This window comes from Rhinoderma darwinii, chromosome 1 (genome assembly GCF_050947455.1).
Source record: "Rhinoderma darwinii isolate aRhiDar2 chromosome 1, aRhiDar2.hap1, whole genome shotgun sequence".
Lineage (NCBI taxonomy): Eukaryota > Metazoa > Chordata > Amphibia > Anura > Rhinodermatidae > Rhinoderma > Rhinoderma darwinii.
This window is the reverse complement of record NC_134687.1, coordinates 373,122,622-373,142,619: the sequence shown is the minus strand read 5'-3', so window position 1 is coordinate 373,142,619 and position 19,998 is coordinate 373,122,622. Positions and strand designations below refer to the sequence as shown.

General features: G+C 44.9%; 1 protein-coding gene across 1 annotated transcript in view; it reads right to left on the bottom strand.

Moving 5' to 3' along the window:
- Positions 1-19,998, bottom strand: part of MAMDC2 (MAM domain containing 2) — an 86,499-nt gene that overhangs the window by 17,526 nt on the left and 48,975 nt on the right. The window contains exons 8-12 of the mRNA XM_075860441.1: positions 11,882-12,147; positions 8,271-8,364; positions 3,467-3,619; positions 563-825; positions 60-144 (exon numbers count right to left, since the gene is read on the bottom strand). Of these exons, the coding sequence (XP_075716556.1) occupies positions 60-144; positions 563-825; positions 3,467-3,619; positions 8,271-8,364; positions 11,882-12,147 (861 nt within the window). The remainder of the gene's footprint in view (positions 1-59; positions 145-562; positions 826-3,466; positions 3,620-8,270; positions 8,365-11,881; positions 12,148-19,998) is intronic.

Below are 19,998 nucleotides of genomic sequence, written 5' to 3'. Positions count from 1 at the left end.
ATGTAATACTGCAATAAATTATTTACTTTATACATGCCCTAGATGTAATAATTTGTTACCTCCACATGGCTTGTTCTGAAATGTGATGTCATCAAGGGCAACATCACTTCTTATTGAAACCCCACGAATAGCTTCAAACACAATCTATGAAAAAAATAAAATTAAACATTATACATGAGCTTATGCTTAAATACAAACAAAAGTTCTAATAGGAGAAACTGTGTGCATGCGGAGCATGTGTAAGTTTAATTAATTCACAATGAGGTTATTAAAAAAAGCTAATGGATATGAACAACCAATCTCAGATAGTGGGTCCCCAGGTCAGCAACTGAACACCTGGTTCTTGCTTTTGGGATACCCAGCAATCCGCTTCGGAAACACTGTATAGTTGGTGATTCTTCCCGCAGCACTTTGTTCAATGTATCTTTGTGATGCTCAGTCTCCCTATAAGCATTATCCTATATTTGAAGGAGAAAGCTCCTTTTGCTGGCCTTTTAACACATATGATTCAAAGGATCATTCTTGTAAAGATTGCCATAAAAATATCCATCTTGTGGTTTACCTGATGTTGCCTTTCACTCTCATATTCTATCTGTGCTCTTAACCAGCTGATGCTTTGTTCACCTCTTCTAGTCCATAGAAGACCCTCCTTGTGCCTGCGACCTTCCTCTCGCAAATATACATTAAGCAGTCCAGTGCCAGCTCCATACATGTGGTAATAGAAAGTCAAGCATTGTTTCCCATAAATTGGCCGCAGTGGTCTTGAGATAAGGCGCGATTTTTGCCCAAAAACCATGTTGGTAGCTTCAATGTACATATAGTATCCTTAAAGGAAAGCAATCAAATCATAATAAAAATTATAATCATGTAAAGTGTCCTAAACTAATATTTATACATATGTTCATCGTTTATTAATTTCCTTCTTTAAATTGAACTTGAAGATTTACTGTATGTTTCCATATTGTTTCCTGAGAAAGATGCAAATGCTACTTATTTAAAGTTTAGTATATTAACTACACATGCCCTCAGGTATCACAACAGTAAAAGTAAAAAGTAGCATACATGTTTCATCTTTCCAAAGTAAAGCAGATTAAGAAGAGATGAATCCTGGATGCCAAGGTCAAACATTTCCTCATAGACTTACTATATAAGGACTATAGAGTATGCCTACAAATTACTTCTCTTTTAAAGGGTAAAGGACCTAACCTTTTAGGTGACTTTTCAGAATAAGTTGTCATATGTGTGTAGCAGGAGGAATAACACTTTCTGGCCATTATATGACTTGTATTCTGCATTATTTAGCATTTTTTTCATCTGTAAGCTCTCTAATTCTCAGTTGTCCCTTAGCTAGTGGGTGGAGCCTAACTGCTAGCATGTCTGCCATACATTACACACAGGGAAAAGGAGATTCTGCTCGCATATCTCTGTCTATCACATATATAGAAGCAGCAGCATGACATACATCATACAGCAATAATGAGCAGTGTAGGTGTGAAACCAGCACTGGGGTGACATAGAATTCTTAACAGAAGCTGCAGCACGTCTGCTTCTCTCACTCTGCTCCCCTCCCCTCTCCATAGACTTCGATGGGCAGTGTCTGTGTCTCTATCTACTCCACCTCCTCTCTCCAAAGACTTATATGGGCAGCAGCATCTGTGTGTGTGTGTGTGTGTGTGTGTGTGTGTGTCTCTCTCTCTTCTCCTGCCCCTCCTCCACTGTCCATAGACTTGTATGGGAAGCTAGATCTGTATCTCTCCCTTTGCTTCTGCTCCCCCCGCTCTTTCCATATAATTCTATAGGCAGCAACTGCCTCTCTCTCTGCTACTTTTCCCGCCTTCTGCCCCCTGCCCTCCCCATAGACTTCTATGGGCAGCATGTCTGTGTCCCTATCTCTCCCTGCTCTGTCTTCCCCTCTCCATAGACTTCTATGCACAGTGCGTCTGTGTCTCTCTCTCTCTGCTTCCTCCCCCTGCTCCTTCTCCCCTCTTTATAGACTTCTACTGGCAGACAGTAAAGAGACACATTCACTTCCTGTAGTCTGTCTCCTCTGCTCAGTAACTGGAGACAGATTTTGCTTGACAACAGGGGGGTGGACAGCAGATTACAAGAAGGAAGACACCTAGTGGCAGTAAGTTTATACAGAATTTGAATGGATAAAACAACTACATTTTAACAGTAAGTAAATATAAAGTTGATATATATCAGCTATGCTATTAGATTAGCATTAGTTGTTTGAAAAGTTAGTGTCCATTTAAATAAGTTTATCTGTAAAAATGTAATTCTGTGTTCACATGTTACGGTCAATTTGCGATTTTCGCTCTACCACACCATTTGGCTGCAATTTTACAAACCACAAAGTGACCATAAACACTGTAACACACCCAATTTCTTGTGTCTCTTAAAAGCTTAAGTTGGAGGAGGCGAGAAGTAAGCTACGGTGGGATGTGGGATGACCAACTAGAGCAGTTACCTTCATGGAAGGCTAGTGATTTGTACCAGACTTTAAAGAGAACCTGTCATCTGCCCAAAAAACTGCAGTTAACATCTCAGATTGCAGGCGCCTCACAGATTCTGATGCTTTTTATCTTTTTCTTCTAGCCCCCACCGTTCCTGAGATATTGGGGCCGTTAGTTCTGGTGTCCGATATGCAAATGAGGACTTTGACTGTCAAGTGGGCGGTTACCCCTTATCAAGTGACAGGTGTTACCCACCCACTTGACAGTCAAAGGCCTTATTTGATATCAGGCACCAAAACTAACGGCACCGATATCTCAGGAACGGTGGGGGCTGGAGGGAAAAAAAATAAAAAGCGTCAGAATCTGTGAGGCGCCTGTAATTTAACTGAGATGTCAGCTGCAGTTTTTTGGACAGGGGACAGGTTGTCTTTAAATGGGAAATCAATTCAGAAAACAAGTATAGAATATTGTAACCTTTTGAAACATACAGTGTAGAATTTAATTAATAAGTGAAAAAGACTTGGATAGAAGTACAGCAATACAAATATAAAGATTAGTAAACAAATATTATCCTAACATTAAGGGTATGTTCACACGGCTGTTTTTCAAGCCGTAGATGCCCGAAAATCGGAAGCAGAACGCCTCCAAACATCTGCCCATTGATTTCAATGGGAAAAACGGCGTTCTGTTCCGATGGGCCGTTTTTTTACACGGGCGTTTTGAAAAACGGCCGCGTAAAAAAACGGCCGCAAAAAAGAAGTGCAGGTCACTTCTTGGGACAATTTGAGCCGTTTTTCATAGACTATTGAAAACAGCTCCAAAAACGGCCGTAAAAAACGCTGCGAAAAACGCGAGTGGCTTCAAAAACGTCTGAAAATCAGGAGCCGTTTTTCCTTGAAAACAGCTCCATATTTTCAGACGTTTGAGTTTGCGTGTGAACATACCCTAAAGTGTTATTATTATTGTTCTTTATCAATGACTACACAAAATTTTTCTAACACTGGACTCACCTACCCCAGATGTGTGATCTCCCCTTGGTCCTGTGTAAGATGTTGGTGTAGCTCCTCGTATCCTGTGCCAGGTCCCTCTTCTTTGCCATTCTTGTTGAAATCCACAATCATCTTTTTCAAAAGTACATTTCCCAGGTAATGGAGGCAACCTATCTGTAATAAAAGGAAATATATCTAAGATTTGTACACATGAAAGTTTTTTCAAGAATTTCACTCATGTTCACATACAGTTATTTACTTAGTGAAACCTGAAGACTAATATACACATAAGCAGCTTTCAATAAGCTGACGACAAAGGGTGAAACCAAAACAACCCAAGTAACATTAGCCCCTTTAGGACAATCCTATTTTGGGTCTTTAGGATGAAGCATCTTTTTATTTTTTCATCGTCCATTCCAACACATGAATGTAGTTAGAGCCATTGCCCCGCTCCCAAGTGTGCGCGCATGTTCAGCATGAGGTGATGCGGCCGACGCTGCAGACAGAGAACAGAGAAAATGGCGTGCGCACTGAAAAACCCCCATGTTCGATGTCTTCAGGGCCGGCGCCGCCGCTCATTAGTGCAGCGCCGGCTGACATGCACTTCTTTGACATGATACCAATGACAACTACATCTCGTCCCGCAAAAAACAATTCCTCATATGGTGACATCGACATACAAAATAAAAAGTTACGGCTCTTGAAAAGCGGCGATACAAAAACAAATAATTTTTGTTTAAGAGTGTTTTAATTGTGCAAAAGTAGTAAAGCATAAAAAAACTATACATATTTGGCATCTCCATAATCATACTGATCCACAGAATAAAGTTAACATATTATTACTAGCAATCCATGGACACTTTTTTAACTCACAATTTGTCTGTTTTGTGTGTGGTAGATTTGTGGTAGATATTTCTTCGTATTCGTGATATTAATAAAGTTTCTTTTCTTTTATAAAATTGTTGCCACACAGTTAGTGGGAGTGAAAACTATTTGGCATGTGTCTACACAATCCTGTTGACTATAGTATTATAAAAATGTTCAGTGAGACAGAGGACAGCGTTCTATATAAGGCAGACAAGTTCCATCAAACTTATGTGAAGGTAAATAATTTAATATGGCTCTAATTTTGTGGCATTGCCATGCTAAGACAAGAGAAATACTTTTTACAAACTGCTACCACTAAGGCCTCATGCACACGAGCGTGAATCACGTCCGTCACACGGACTCGTTCATTTCAATGGGGCCGTTCACACACCGTTGTTTCAATGGATCGTGTGAACGCTCCGTTGAAAAATGACATGTCCTATTTTACTGCGTGTCATGCATCCCTCAATAGACTGTAGTCTGTGGGGGATCTGTGACAACGCGCCGCACACGGGTCCACTTCGGACGTGGAAAACTGCAGTTTTTCACGTTCGAGGTGGGCTACGCTCGTGTGAAGGAGCCCTAAGTTGGAAGCACATCCACCAAAAGTTACCGTTGGCACTATGCATTTGAGTAAGGCCTTATTCACACGAGCGTATTTCACGTCCGTGTTACACACGTTAAAACAACGGATGTCACACGGACCTATGCAATTCAATGGGGCCATTGACACATTCCGTGTTTTTCATGCAGCGTGTGACCGGTGTGTGAAGCTCACTGCATGTCATATACTTGTGCGTTTTTTGCGCATCACGCACCCATTGAAGTCAATGGCTGCATGAAATTCACGGACAGCACACGGACGCACATCCGTGTGCTGTGCGTGATTCACGCAACAGTTGCTAGAGAAAGGATGAGGAAGAAAACCACCTCCTTCAGTTTATTTTGCGGACTTAAAAAAATCACGTGTCATACGGACATACGCACGTAAAAAATGCAGACACGCACTGTACACGGATGTCACACGCAATTGCAACGCAAGAAAAACACAGCGTCTTTTACGCTCTCAAAACAGACACGGTCGTGTGAATAAGGCCTTAGAAGTATTCTTCTGGCACCTGTCAAATGCAGTTTCTTACATTACGGTTGACGGAGTATGATAAATCACTCCAGTTTCCAATGCTGCGGAGGCCACTTGTAGTGTGCTTTACTTCACTCCAACTGATATCTGGTGCTGTAATTTCAGGCTTGTCTGCAGCTGCTTAGGGTATGTTCACACGGCCTATTTACGGACGTAAATCGGGCGTTTTTGCCCCGAATTACGCCCGAAAATAGCGCCTCAATAGCGCTGACAAACATCTGCCCATTGAAAGCAATGGGCAGACGTTTGTCTGTTCACACGAGGCGTATATTTACGCGCCGCTGTCAAATGACGGCGCGTAAATAGACGCCCGCGTCAAAGAAGTGACCTGTCACTTCTTTGGCCGTAATTGGAGCCGCTATTCATTGACTCCAATGAATAGCAGCGCTAATTACGGCCGTAATTGACGCGGCGTTCAAGCGCCTGCACATGCCGGTACGGCTGAATTTACGGGGATGTTTTCAGGCTGAAACATCCCCGTAATTTCAGCCGTTACGGACCCCCGCCGTGTGAACATACCCTTAGACATGGAAACTCAACCCATGAAGCTCTCAGAAGTCCTCATGTTGACTTTGCACCCACATGCAGTTTGGAAATCGAAGTAGGGGTAATTGAGGACAGATAATTTTTATGTACTTCAACACTTGTTCTTTTGTGAGCTTAACCCCTTCCCGCTCCTGGACGTACTATTGGGTCTTAAAGGGGGTTGTCCAGGACTAGAAATACATGGCTACTTTCTTCCAGAAACAGCGCTACACCTGTCCACATGTTGTGTCTGGTATGGCAGCTCAGCTCGTTTGTAGTAAATGGGGTTGAGCTGCAATACCACACACAATCTGTGTACAGTTGGGGCGCTGTTTCTGCAAGAAAGCAGCCATGTTTTTAAAAGAACTAATGCTTCATGACTGAGCTGTTGTTGCTTCTCAACACCAGAATTTAAAGTTTAAGGGTATGTGCACACGATGAGAGGCTTTTACGTCTGAGAAAACAGCTGCCTCGTTTCAGCCGTAAAAGCTCCTCCTCGCATTATGCGAGGCGTCTGTGACGCTCGTAAATCTTGAGCTGCTCTTCATTGAGTTCAATGAAGAACGGCTCAAATTACGTTGCAAAGAAGTGCCCTGCACTTCTTTGCCAAGGCAGTCAATTTACGCGTCGTCGTTTGACAGCTGTCAAACGACGACGCATAAATTACAGGTCGTCTGCACAATACGTCGGCAAACCCATTCAAATGAATGGGCAGATGTTTGCCAACGTATTGTAGCCCTATTTCAGGCGTAAATCGAGGCATAATACGCCTCGTTTACGCCTGAAAATAGGTTGTGTGAACCCAGCCTAACTGAGCAGTTCTACCAAGGTATCTATGTCACAAACTTGAAAAGGTAGTGTCCTTTGACAATTCCAAGCTCAAAAACACTGAATTCTTCCGTTTAATCAATTCTTGTGTTATTAATTGTAAATTAAAAGCATTGGCTGTATGCTTGATTTTATATACCTGATAGCAATGGGTGTGGCTTAAATGGTCAAACCCACTAAAATGGCGATGTGCTCTATTCGACACCTTTTGCGAAGCCCCGTTCATCTTTAAAAATACATTCCAAACGGAATTTTGAGGCAGATTTTCTGCCTGCAAAAAGCTGTGTGAACCCAGCATAAGGGTGCATTCACACAAACGTGTATCGGGTCCGTGCGGGCCGCGTGGTTTTCACGCGCCATGCACAGACCAATACAAGTCTATGGGGCAGTACAGACAGTCCGTGCTTTTTGCGCAGCAAAAAGCGCGACATGGTCAATATCTCCGCGTATTTTGCGCATCACGCACCCATTGAAGTCAATGGGTGCGTGAAAACCACGCAGGTCGCACGGAAGCACTTCCGTGCGAAGTGCCTGTTTCGCGCACCAGCTGTCAAAAGGATGAATGTAAATAGAAAAGCACCACGTGCTTTTCTGTTTACAAACATCCAAACGGAGTGTCTTTGAGATGAGCGAACCCGGACAACCGAACCGAACTTCACCGGGTTCGGCCGAACTCGTTTTGGCCGAACCCGGCAAAAAAAATTCCGGTACGCGACGTCAGGAGATAGTCACTGTCCAGGGTGCTGAAAGAGTTAAACTGTTTCAGCACCCTGGACAGTGACTTCCGATCCCAATATACACGAACGTGTAAAAAAAAAAAAGAAGTTCTGACTTACCGATAACTCCCGGCTTCTTCCTCCAGTCTGTCCTCCCGGGATGACAATTCAGTCCAAGTGACAGCTCCAGCCAATCACAGGCTGCAGCGGTCACATGGACTGCGGCGTCATCCAGGGAGGTGGGGCCCGATGTCAAGAGAGGCGCGTCACCAAGGACGCGTCACCAAGGCAACGGCCGGGAGGGAAGTTCTCGGTAAGTACGAACTTTTTCTTTTTTTTTAACAGGTTTCTCGATATTGTGATCGGCATTCACTGTCGAGGGTGCTGAAAGAGTTAACTGCCGATCAGTTAACTCTTTCAGCACCCTGGACAGTGACTGACGTCGACTAGACTCATCTCTATGATGGCGGCTGCGCGAAAATCACGCAGCCGCGCATCATACACGGATGACACACGGAGCTGTCAAGTGTTTTTTGCGCGCGCAAAAACGCAACGTTCCTCTGAATAAGCCCTAACTGTGTTTTTGAAGGACAATTTAGCTGTAGGCCGATGTTTTGCACATTTGTTTATCTTGAAATCTCAATAGAAACTATATTTAGAAAGAAATATGTTAGAAAATCTAATAGATCTATCAATATACTGTAAATTGACTGGATACTATATTTTAAACAATATATGTATGTCTTACCAGCTATCTGGCAGTTTCCAATGTTTACTGAAATGTCATCAAGTGCTGCAAGACCACAGTCCCAAAAACTTTTACACCAACTGACAAATACCACCTGGGAAGAGAAATTAACAGGTTAACACAAGGGCCCACATTTAATGGCATGTGTTGCACCAATGAAATTGGAGAGGGTAGATGTTTCTCATTACACAAAATGTATAAAAATGTATACGCATAATTGCATGGCTGTTTTTTTTTTTGTGATTCCTATGAGCAGTCGTATATGTGTGACAATATTTGGTGCCTTTTTTAACTTTTGATTTTGTGTGATAAGACAGACAATTAAAATTTTGCCACGAATTTTGTGCAATTTTAGATGCAACTTTTTTACTTTTGTAATTTCCACCAAAATCAGACGGAAACTAAATATTAAATGTGGGCTACACATTCAGGTTAAACAATATGCATACAATTCTGTCCTGTCTACTTGGCGATTATAAACTGTCTCTCCTTCTATACCAGTCTTTTACTCAATAAATTCAGGTTTATTGTACGTGCTTGTTTTATCTTAGGTTCATAGTTAGGGCACATTCAGACGTGGCGGAATTGCTGTGGAATTGCGCTGCGGACAGTCCGCAGTAGAATTCTGCAGCGGCCGTTTTTTACATTTGTTTCTATACATTTTTAGGCAAGTTAGTTCAGACGTTGCGGAAAACTTCTTTGCGGACCATAGGCTGCAGTGCATAATTTTCTGTCCACAGCATGCACTTACTGTGGTGGAGACGAAGCGGGATTTCACTGCGGATTTCAGCCTTTTGCAATGCAAAAACTGAAATCTGTGGCAGGTCCGCTGTGTTTTCTGCAACGTCTGAATTACCTGTCAAATATGCAAATGTTGGTGCAGATTCGTTGCGTAAATGCCCCAAATCTGCACTGACATTTGCAGCGGAAAAACGCCACCACGTCTGGCCGTGCCATTAATGGCGCTTTAAAAACTAAAATCTGTCTTTCATTTGTTTTGCTTTTTGGAGACTAAGGGCACATTCAGGAGGAATTCCTGTTGAATTCCGCAGTGGAATTCTGCAGCGGCCGTTTTTTACATTTGTTTCTATACATTTTTAGAAAACTTAGTTCAGACGTTGCGGAAAATAACTGTGCGGAAATTAGGCTGCGGTGCAGAATTTTCCCTCCGCAGCATGCTCATTATGTTGCGGAGAAGAAGCGGAATGACACTGCGGATTTCAGTCTTTGCAATGCAAAAACTGAAATCTGTGGCAAGTCCGCTGTGATATCAGCAACGTCTGAATTACCTGTCAAATATGCAAATGTTGGTGCAGATTCGTTGCGTAATTGCCCCGAATCTGCACCAGCAATTGCAGCGGAAAAATTCTGCCACGTCTGAACATGGCCTTAAGGCTTTGTTCACATCTGCGTCAGGGCTCCATTCTGATGTTCCGTCTGAGCTTTCCGTCAAAATGGAACCGTGACTGACACAAACGGAAACCATATGATTTCAATGGTGACGCATCCGGTGCCAATGGTTTCTGTTTGTCTCAGTTGTGCAAGGGTTCCGTCGTTTTGACGGAATTAATAGCACAGTCGACTACGGTATTGATTCCGTCAAAATGCTGGAACTCTTGCACAACTCTTGAACTCATGGAAACACACAAATGGAAACCATTGGCACCGAATCTGTCACTATTGAAATCAATGGTGATGAAAAACGGAAACCTATGGTTTCCGTTTGTGTCAGTCAGGGCTCCATTCTGACAGAAAGCTTTGACGGAACGTCGGAACGGAGCCCTGACGCAGATGTGAACATAGCCTTAGGCTGGATTCACACGAGGTCATTACGTCCGTAATTGACGGACGTATTTCGGCCGCAAGTCCCGGCCCGAACACACTGCAGGGAGCCGGGCTCCTAGCATCATAGTTATGTACAACGCTAGGAGTCCCTGCCTCGCTGCCGGACAACTGTCCCGTACTGTAATCATGTTTTCAGTACGGGACGGTTGTCCGGCAGTGAGGCAGGGACTCCTAGCATCGTACATAAGTATGATGCTAGGAGCCCGACTCCCTGCACGGTGTTCGGTCCGGGACTTGCGGCCGAAATACGTCCGTCAATTACGGACGTAATGACCTCGTGTGAATCCAGCCTTACTCAGTCTAAAGCAGGTTAAGGGTATGTTCACACGTAGTCAACAAAAACGTCTGAAAATCCAGAGCTGTTTTCAAGGGAAAACAGACCCTGCTTTTCAGACGTTTTTTTACCAACTCACATTTTTCGCAGCGTTTTCACGCCGTTTTCGCGGCGTTTTTTACGTCCGTTTTTGGAGCTGTTTTCATTGGAGTCTATGAGAAAACAGCTCCAAAAACGTCCAAAGAAGTGTCCTGCACTTCTTTTGACGAGGCTGTAATTTTACGCGTCGTCGTTTGACAGCTGTCAAACGACGACGCGTAAATAACAGGTCGTCTGCACAGTACGTCGGCAAACCCATTCAAATGAATGGGCAGATGTTTGCCGACGTATTTGAGACGTATTTCCAGACGTAAAACGAGGCAAAATACGCCTCGTATACGTCTGAAATTTGGCCGTGTGAACATACCCTAAAAGTCATAGAATTGGTAGATCCCATCATTTTTTTTACCAACAATCCAATGTCTATGGTGATGGATCATCAGACCATCAGTGAAAACAGTAATCAGACAGGTTGGTCTCCTGCAGACAAGCAGCATCAAAGCTGATTGGTGTTCACTTATCACTATAGAACTTATGTCCATTTGACATATTTGTGGTGGAATCAAGATTATAGCTGTTGGCAGAACAATTGTTATATCATGGCTATAGCAAGCTAAAAGTGGTTTTACAGTATTTACATTTTTATTTAGCCCAATTATGAATGAAGAAAAAGGCTTTCCCCCCTCTGGCCGTGTCACAAACTGGTAGTACGTGACATGGCCACGGCAGAGGGCTAAATAAATGTAAAAATAATCCTGGAAAACCCTATTAAGCAATGTCCTTTAAAGGGAACCTGTCACCAGCATTTCACCTATTGAACTTTACTTATCCCTCACTGGCCGCTGCTATCAAAAATTCATTAGCGTTATCCCCTGTCCTAAACTCCTCCTCCGACTGTAAATAACGGTCTGCAAACATTTTGCGCCTTTTATCATAATAATCTGCAGTCCCTTTGTGCGCACACACCAGAAGAAGACATCAATGTACAAGCGCATGATTCTGTGTGCTGGGGGAAGGTCGGGGAGCTGTCAATCAAAAGTAAGGCGGTGGGGTAAACTCAGAAAGACTTGAGGAATGAAGATGTGACTCTTTTCAAATGAAGATATGACTCTTTTATGCTCATTAGCATACGGTGTGGGAACACTAAAAAGCTGAGTACTAAAGCTACAGGGCCGACTAAGCAGACAATTATAGGTTATATAGAAATGATTTTTCACCCACTACCACCAGGTATTGCTGGTTTAATAGGTGAAATGCTGGTGACAGGTTCCCTTTAAGATCCAGAAATCAGAACATACCTAAAATACGGTCGTGTAAAACCTAAACATTTAGGAAAGAGTGCAATTGAGTACAATCTTGCATGTATATGTTATGTTGTTTAAATATTCCGTACCTTGCAAGTCATAGGCTTGTTTATGTTGATTTCGGCTTGAAGCCAGACACCTTTGGGTGACTCTTGCACTGACCAGATTTTTTCTTGGACAACTTGGTTCTCCTCAAAGATGTAAACTGCCAAAGAGTCGCTCATTTTTGAAAACCCATACAGTGTATAAAAAAATCGTAGGCAGTACTGCATGTTTCCTGGCAGGGATGGCCCATAAAGACGTCCAAAATATCCAGGTTGAGAGGAATACCTTGTGTTTGCCAGCATGAAATAACCTGAAAAGAGTACAGACAGTTGTTGTACCAACTAAAAAATCTTATGCAAAAGGAAAGAGTGCACACATTGATCTCAGCATACACAGGCACATTTCTGCACACTAGGGTCAAATGCACATGATGAGTATTAGGTGCGGATTTGCCGCCTCTATTTTCCTTTCTACAAATACGCAACGTAATACAGTATCATGAAGTGAATGAGATTTCATGTGGTCTCATCTACACATTGCAGAATTTTTCCGCAGGAAAATTGACCTGCGTGCGTATTTTAAAATCTGCAGCATGTCAATTTATCTTGCATCTTAGTCTGCGAATTCTATCTGACAGGTTTATGAAAAAACGCTCAAAAATCTGCAGCTTAAAACCACATCTATTTCCGCATCAAAATGTAAATGCGGATTTTACCTGCGAAATTAGTTGTTTTTACCTGCAATTTTGACGCTGATTTTAAGCACCAAATTACGCAATGTGTTCATGTAGCCTAAGCAACCTACAATATTAGCTCAACCTAGACCATAAAGGATCCTTCACAAATAGACATCAAAACCTACAAAGTAGACCAAAAAGAAGGCTAAACGCCTTTAATAAAGTATCTTTATTAAATATGTATGTATGGAAGATGTCCAACGACATGAAGAAGTACAGCACTCCAGGACCATTAATGATGCATGTAGTACATGTATACAGATGCTGTTGATGAAAGCATATATGAGCACAATATCAGAAATATATATCTACAAATTAATATGCAATGACTAGATATAGAAAACATGCAATACATCAAAGGTGTCAAAATAAGAAAAGCCAATTGCCACAAAAATAACCATCCAAGTTCATTCTGGGTTCATGCAAAAACATAAGATGAGGATTATAAATAACTAGAAGTACTACAGCCTGACTACCACACAGCCTAAAACAGGAATGTGTGCAGACAGAATAATGCATCAAATGTGCCCAGGGGAGTCAACCCTGGATAGGATATCTAAATACAAAATGTCTATTCATGCATGCACCCAGTCTGTTGAACTCAGAGGTATAAATAGGGAACACATGCAGCAATGATATATGTAAATAACCCAACTAGAAAGGGGAAAGCGAGCTACAAAAGATGTATGCATGATAGAAGATACCAAAGGGCGATAAGATATAACCCCCCAAAGGAATAACGCATACTGTTGGCCATAGTGGTAGAGTCCAGGAGAAAAAGGAGGGAGTACAGCAACACACCTCGACGTGCGTTTCGTCCTGATGAAGCCATAAGCGAAATGCGTGTCTTGCTGCTGTACTCCCTCCTTTTTCTCCTCGACCCTACCACTATGGCCAACGGTATGTGTGGCTTTTCTTAGGCTATGTTCACACATTGCACAACTGACACTGCCGGCGGCCGACAGAATCCATTGACTTTAATGGGTTCCGTTGGCTTTCCGTTGGAGTGTCCATGATTTTACCAGAAACAATAGCGCAGCATGCTGAACTATTGTTTCTGGTAATTCCTGCTGGATCTGCGATGGAGGCCCCTAACGGAGCCTCCAACGCATATGTGAACAGGGCCTTATATCGATACCTTTGCTGTATTGCATGTTTTCTGTATCTAGTCATTGTATATTCATTTGTAGATATATATTTCTGCTCTTGTGCTCAGTTATGCTTGCATCAACAGCATCTGTATACATGTACTACATGCATCATTAACCCCTTCCCGCCACAGCCATTTTTCAGATTTAGATTTTTTCCTCCTGACCTTCCAAAAGCCATAACTTTTTTATTTTTCCGTCGATATTGCCCTATGGGGCTTAATTTTTGCAGGACAATTTGTAGTTTTTCATGGCACCATTTATTGTAAAATATAATGTACTAGGAGACGGGAGAAAAATTCTTTGTGGGGAGGAAAACGAAAAAAAAACCCAGTGATTTCTCTATTGTTTTTTGCGCTTTGTTTTTACGTCGTTCACTGTGCAATTAAAACTACATGATAACTTTATTCTGCGGCTCAATACAATTCCGGTGATTATCAAATTTACCGCCCGAAAAACGGCCGAAAATAAGCCGTGTTAACATACCCTAATAAAGCTTTCATTTAATTTCACCGTGAGACAAGAGAGTTTAATATTTCGTTATCACATATTTTTAACTTTGCTTTTTTGATACAAGTGTAATATATATATACATATTTAATAAAGATATATTGGTAATATATATAGGATGTTTAGCCACCTTTTTGGTCCACTTTGTAGGTTTTGACATTTATGCAAACTGTCAGATTAGATATGGCATTGAAAATGGCGTAAACACATATACCATATCTATATGTATTACATATATATATTGATACATAAATGGACAGTGATATCAGAGGCAACACCTCAAGCGGAATCGCCATCCACAGCGTTGCCGACGCTGTGGATGGGGATTCCGCTACAGGAGTTGCCCCTGATGTCACTTTCCTTCAGGGAGCTACAGTGGCACTATCTACAGGAAGGGGGGGTGCTATCTACAAGGGGGTTTCTGGCACTACCTACAAGGTCTTTTTTGGCACTACCTACAAAGGGGCTGTGTAGCAGCTACCTAAAAGGGGGCTGTGTGGCACTAGCTACAGGGGGGGGGGGGGTGTGGCACTACCTACAAGGGGGCTGTGTGGCACTACCTACAGAGGGCTGTGTGGCACTACCTACAAGGGGATTGTGTGGCACTACCTACAAGGGGGCTGTGTGGCACTACCAACAAGGGGGTTCCTGTAATAGCAGGAAGGAGGTGAAGGGAACAAGTGAGCCCTAATCTACCCACCGCCCTGTCCCTGCCTACTTGCAACGACCCGCCCTAGGCGACGGGGTACAACTTGGCGGCGGTCCCTACGCTGTCTAAGTGCAAGGGAGTACAAACAGGGAACATGCAAGGGAAGGGGCGGTAACCCACGGAACGCGGCGAGGAAACGGGGCGGTGAATGAGTCAGTCAGGATCAGGATGTAGTGGAGTATACCAACGAGAGCACGGAGCAGGAAGCAAGCCAGGGGCAAAGCGAAGCAGGATAAGCGGAACAGAAGCAAGGCAGAAGCACGGCAGAAGCAGGCTGGAGCAAGGCAGCAGTGGGGCCAGGAATCCAAGAAGAATAACAAGCACTGAGGAAGAGAACACGGCAGGTATAAATGGACAGGGGGCGGAGCTAACTCCGACTGACCAGGCCGCGATAGGCTCTCCCACTCCTGAGCCTGCCACCCTGGTTGGTGGGAGCCGGTGTCAGTCTAAGAGGTCTGGCCTCAGGTGTCGACTGATTAATCCCGGGAGTATACACAGACGTAGTACCTGGCAGATCCTTTACAGTACTCCCCCTTTTATGAGGGGCCACCGGACCCTTACTAAGAGGACCCGGTTTAGTGGGGAAGAGAAGGTGGAACCTCCTGATCAATACCCCAGCGTGAACATCACGAGCAGGTACCCAAGTCCTCTCCTCCGGCCCGTATCCTCTCCAATGGACCAGGTACTGGAGGGAGCCCTGGATCATCCTACTGTCCATAATCTTGGCCACCTCGAATTCCACCCCCTCAGGGGTGAGAACGGGAACAGGAGGTTTCCTCGAGGGGGACCAGGACGGGGAGTAGCGTTTAAGGAGGGAGGCATGGAAGACGTCATGTATGCGAAAGGATGGGGGCAGCTCCAGACGGAAGGATACAGGGTTGAGGACTTCAATGATCTTATAAGGTCCAATAAATCGGGGCGCAAACTTCCTGGACGGGACCTTCAGGCGCAAGTTCCTGGACGACAACCAGACCAGATCCCCGACGACAAACCGGGGGTTAGCAGAACGTCTACTATCAGCCTGAATCTTTTGTACGCTCTGGGACGCCTCTAGGTTCTTCTGAACCTGGGCCCAGACTGTGCACAGTTCCCGATGAACGTCCTCTACCTCGGGATTATTGGAACAACCAGGAGAAACGGAGGAGAACCTTGGGTTAAACCCGAAATTACAGAAAAACGGGGAGACCCCTGACGAGTTACTGACCCGGTTATTCAGGAAAAATTCGGCGAGGGGAAGGAATGAGACCCAATCAAATTGACAGTCAGAGATGAAACACCTTAAATATTGTTCCAGGGATTGGTTAGTCCTTTCCATTTGGCCATTAGTTTCGGGATGGAAGGCGGAGGAGAAGGACAGATCAATCTCCAACTTTTTACAAAAAGCTCTCCAAAATAAGGAAACAAATTGTACCCCTCTGTCAGAAACGATATTGACTGGGGCCCCATGGAGACGCAGAATGTGTTTATCAAACAAAGAAGCTAATGTCTTGGCGTTAGGTAGTTTCTTAAGGGGCACAAAGTGGCACATCTTGCTGAAGCGGTCTACTACCACCCACACCACCGACTTGCCCTGAGATGGAGGCAAAATCGGTGATAAAATCCATGGAGATATGGGTCCAAGGTCTCTGGGGAATGGGCAAGGAACGTAGTAAGCCCGCAGGTCGGGACCTAGGGGTCTTGGACCTAGCACAAACCTCACAAGCGGCGACGTAAGCCCTAACGTCTTTAGGCAACCCAGGCCACCAATAGTTTCTGGTAATGAGGTGTTTGGTACCCAAGATGCCAGGATGACCAGATAGTGCGGAGTCATGGTTTTCCCTGAGTACCCTTAGCCGGTATTGCAGGGGGACAAACAGTTTGTCCCCAGGGAGGTTCCCGGGAGCTGAACCTTGATCAGCCGCGATGTCAGAAGCTAAATCAGAATCAGTGGCAGAAACGATTATACCAGGGGGTAAAATACAAGCAGGATCCTTCTCGGAAGGAGGATTGGCCATGAAACTACGTGACAGTGCATCAGCCTTAATATTTTTGGACCCAGCCCTATAGGTAAACAAGAAATTAAATCTGGTAAAGAATAGTGCCCAACGAGCTTGTCTAGGATTAAGCCTCCGGGCAGATTCTAGGAAAACCAGATTCTTGTGGTCAGTAAGGACCGTTACCTGGTGTCTGGCCCCCTCCAGGAAGTTACGCCACTCTTCAAAAGCCCATTTAATGGCTAAAAGTTTGCGGTTGCCAATATCATAGTTACTCTCCGTGGGCAAAAACTTCCTAGAGAAGTAAGCACAAGGGCGGAGATGGGTGAGGGAGCTGGTACCCTGGGACAAGACGGCCCCCACTCCCACCTCGGATGCGTCAACCTCCACAATAAATGGCTCCCTTTGGTTGGGCTGAACCAGCACGGGGGCCGAGATAAAGCACTTCTTGAGGGTCTCAAAAGCCTGGACGGCCTCAGGGGGCCAATGGAGGACATCAGCACCCTTGCGAGTAAGGTCCGTAAGAGGCTTAGCGACGACCGAGAAGTTGGCAATAAATCTCCTGTAATAGTTAGCGAACCCCAAAAAACACTGTAGCGCCTTCAGGGAGGCAGGTTGGACCCATTCCGCCACAGCCTGAACCTTGGCAGGGTCCATGCGGAATTCATGAGTTGTGAGGATTTGACCTAAAAATGGTATCTCCTGTACCCCAAACACACATTTTTCGGTCTTCGCAAACAGATTATTTTCCCGGAGGACCTGGAGGACCTTCCTGACATGCTCCACGTGGGAGGACCAGTCCTTGGAAAACACCAGTATGTCATCAAGGTACACTACAAGAAAATTACCCAGGTGATCTCTCAGAATTTCATTAATAAAATTCTGGAAGACGGCAGAGGCATTACACAACCCAAAGGGCATGACCAGGTATTCGAAATGACCTTCGGGTGTGTTGAACGCAGTTTTACACTCATCCCCCTCTTTGATGCGGATAAGGTTATATGCCCCCCGTAGATCTAACTTAGAAAACCATTGGGCCCTCTGAACCTGATTAAAAAGATCCGGAATCAAAGGAAGGGGATACTGGTTCCTTACGGTGACCTTATTCAGGTTCCGATAATCAATGCACGGCCTAAGACCACCATCCTTCTTCCCCACGAAGAAGAAGCCAGCACCTACAGGAGAAGTCGAGGGGCGAATGAAACCCTTGGCCAGGCATTCTTGGATATACTCCCTCATAGCTTCACGTTCAGGACATGAAAGATTAAATATCCTACCCTTAGGAAGCTTGGCACCAGGCACCAAATCGATGGCGCAATCTTAATCTCTATGAGGGGGTAACACCTCGGAGGCCTGCTTAGAAAACACATCAGCGAAGTCCTGAACAAACTCAGGAAGCGTGTTTACCTCCTCCCGGGGAGAAATAGAGTTAGCCGAAAGACATGACATCAGGCATTCACTACCCCATTTGGTGAGATCCCCAGTATTCCAATCAAACGTGGGATTATGCAGCTGCAACCAGGGAAGACCTAATACCAGATCGGACGATAATCCCTGTATCACCAGTACAGAGCACTGCTCCAAATGCATGGAGCCAACAAGGAGTTCAAAAACAGGAGTATGCTGAGTAAAATAACCATTAGCAAGAGGAGTGGAGTCGATACCCACTACCAGGATAGGATAAGGCAAATCAATAAAAGGCATTTTTAGAGACATAGCAAATTCCACAGACATGATATTAGCAGATGAGCCAGAATCCACGAAGGCACTGCCAGTGGCAGACCGGCCAGCAAACGAGACCTGAAAGGGAAGCAAAATTTTATTGCGTTTCATATTAACGGGAAATACCTGTGCGCCCAAGTGACCTCCCCGATGATCACTTAGGCGCGGAAGTTTTCCGGCTGTTTATTCTTGCGCCTGGGACAGGTGTTCAGTAGATGCTTGTCGTCCCCACAATAGAAGCAGAGACCATTCTTCCTGCGAAACTCTCTACGTTGTCGAGGGGACATGGAGGCCCCGAGTTGCATAGGTACCTCCGAGTCCTCCGTGGAAGAGCGAGGAGACGGGACCTCGGGGGGAATCGCAGGGAAGTCAGAGGGGAAAACATTGAAACGTTCAAGCTGACGTTCCCTGAGACGTCGGTCAAGTCGTACTGCTAGGGCCATAACCTGGTCTAGGGAGTCAGAAGAGGGGTAGCTAACCAGCAGATCCTTCAGGGCGTCAGATAATCCTAACCTAAACTGGCACCTTAGGGCCGGGTCGTTCCACCGAGAAGCTACGCACCACTTTATAAAATCAGAACAGTATTCCTCAACAGGTCTCCTACCCTGACGTAAGGTCACCAGCTGACTCTCGGCTAAGGCAGTCCTGTCAGTCTCGTCGTAAATGAGTCCAAGGGCAGAGAAAAAACGATCAACGGAGGAAAGTTCAGGGGCGTCAGGAGCCAAGGAGAAGGCCCACTCTTGGGGCCCTTCCTGGAGTCGGGATATAATGATACCCACCCGCTGGTTCTCGGAACCTGAGGAGTGAGGTTTTAGGCGGAAATAAAGTCTGCAACTTTCCCGGAAGGAGAGAAAAGTCTTACGGTCCCCTGAGAACCGGTCAGGTAACTTGAGGTCGGGTTCTAGAGGTGAGGTGAGGGGTACTACTAAGGCAGCGTCACCCTGGTTGACCCTCTGAGCCAGGGCCTGGACCTGTAGGGAGAGGCCCTGCATCTGCTGGGTCAGGGTCTCAAGGGGGTCCATGATAGCGTCAGCGTAGGAGAAATGGTAGACTAGGTATGGGCTTGTTATTAGGCTTGTTATTATGTAATGGCAGGAAGGAGGTGAAGGGAACAAGTGAGCCCTAATCTACCCACCGCCCTGTCCCTGCCTACTTGCAAAGACCCGCCCTAGGCGACGGGATACAACTTGGCGGCGGTCCCTACACTGTCTAAGTGCAAGGGAGTACAAACAGGGAACACGCAAGGGAAGGGGCGGTAGCCCACGGAACACCACGAGGAAACGGAGCGGTGAATGATTCAGTCAGGATCAGGATGTAGTGGAGTATACCAACGAGAGCACGGAGCAGGAAGCAAGCCAGGGGC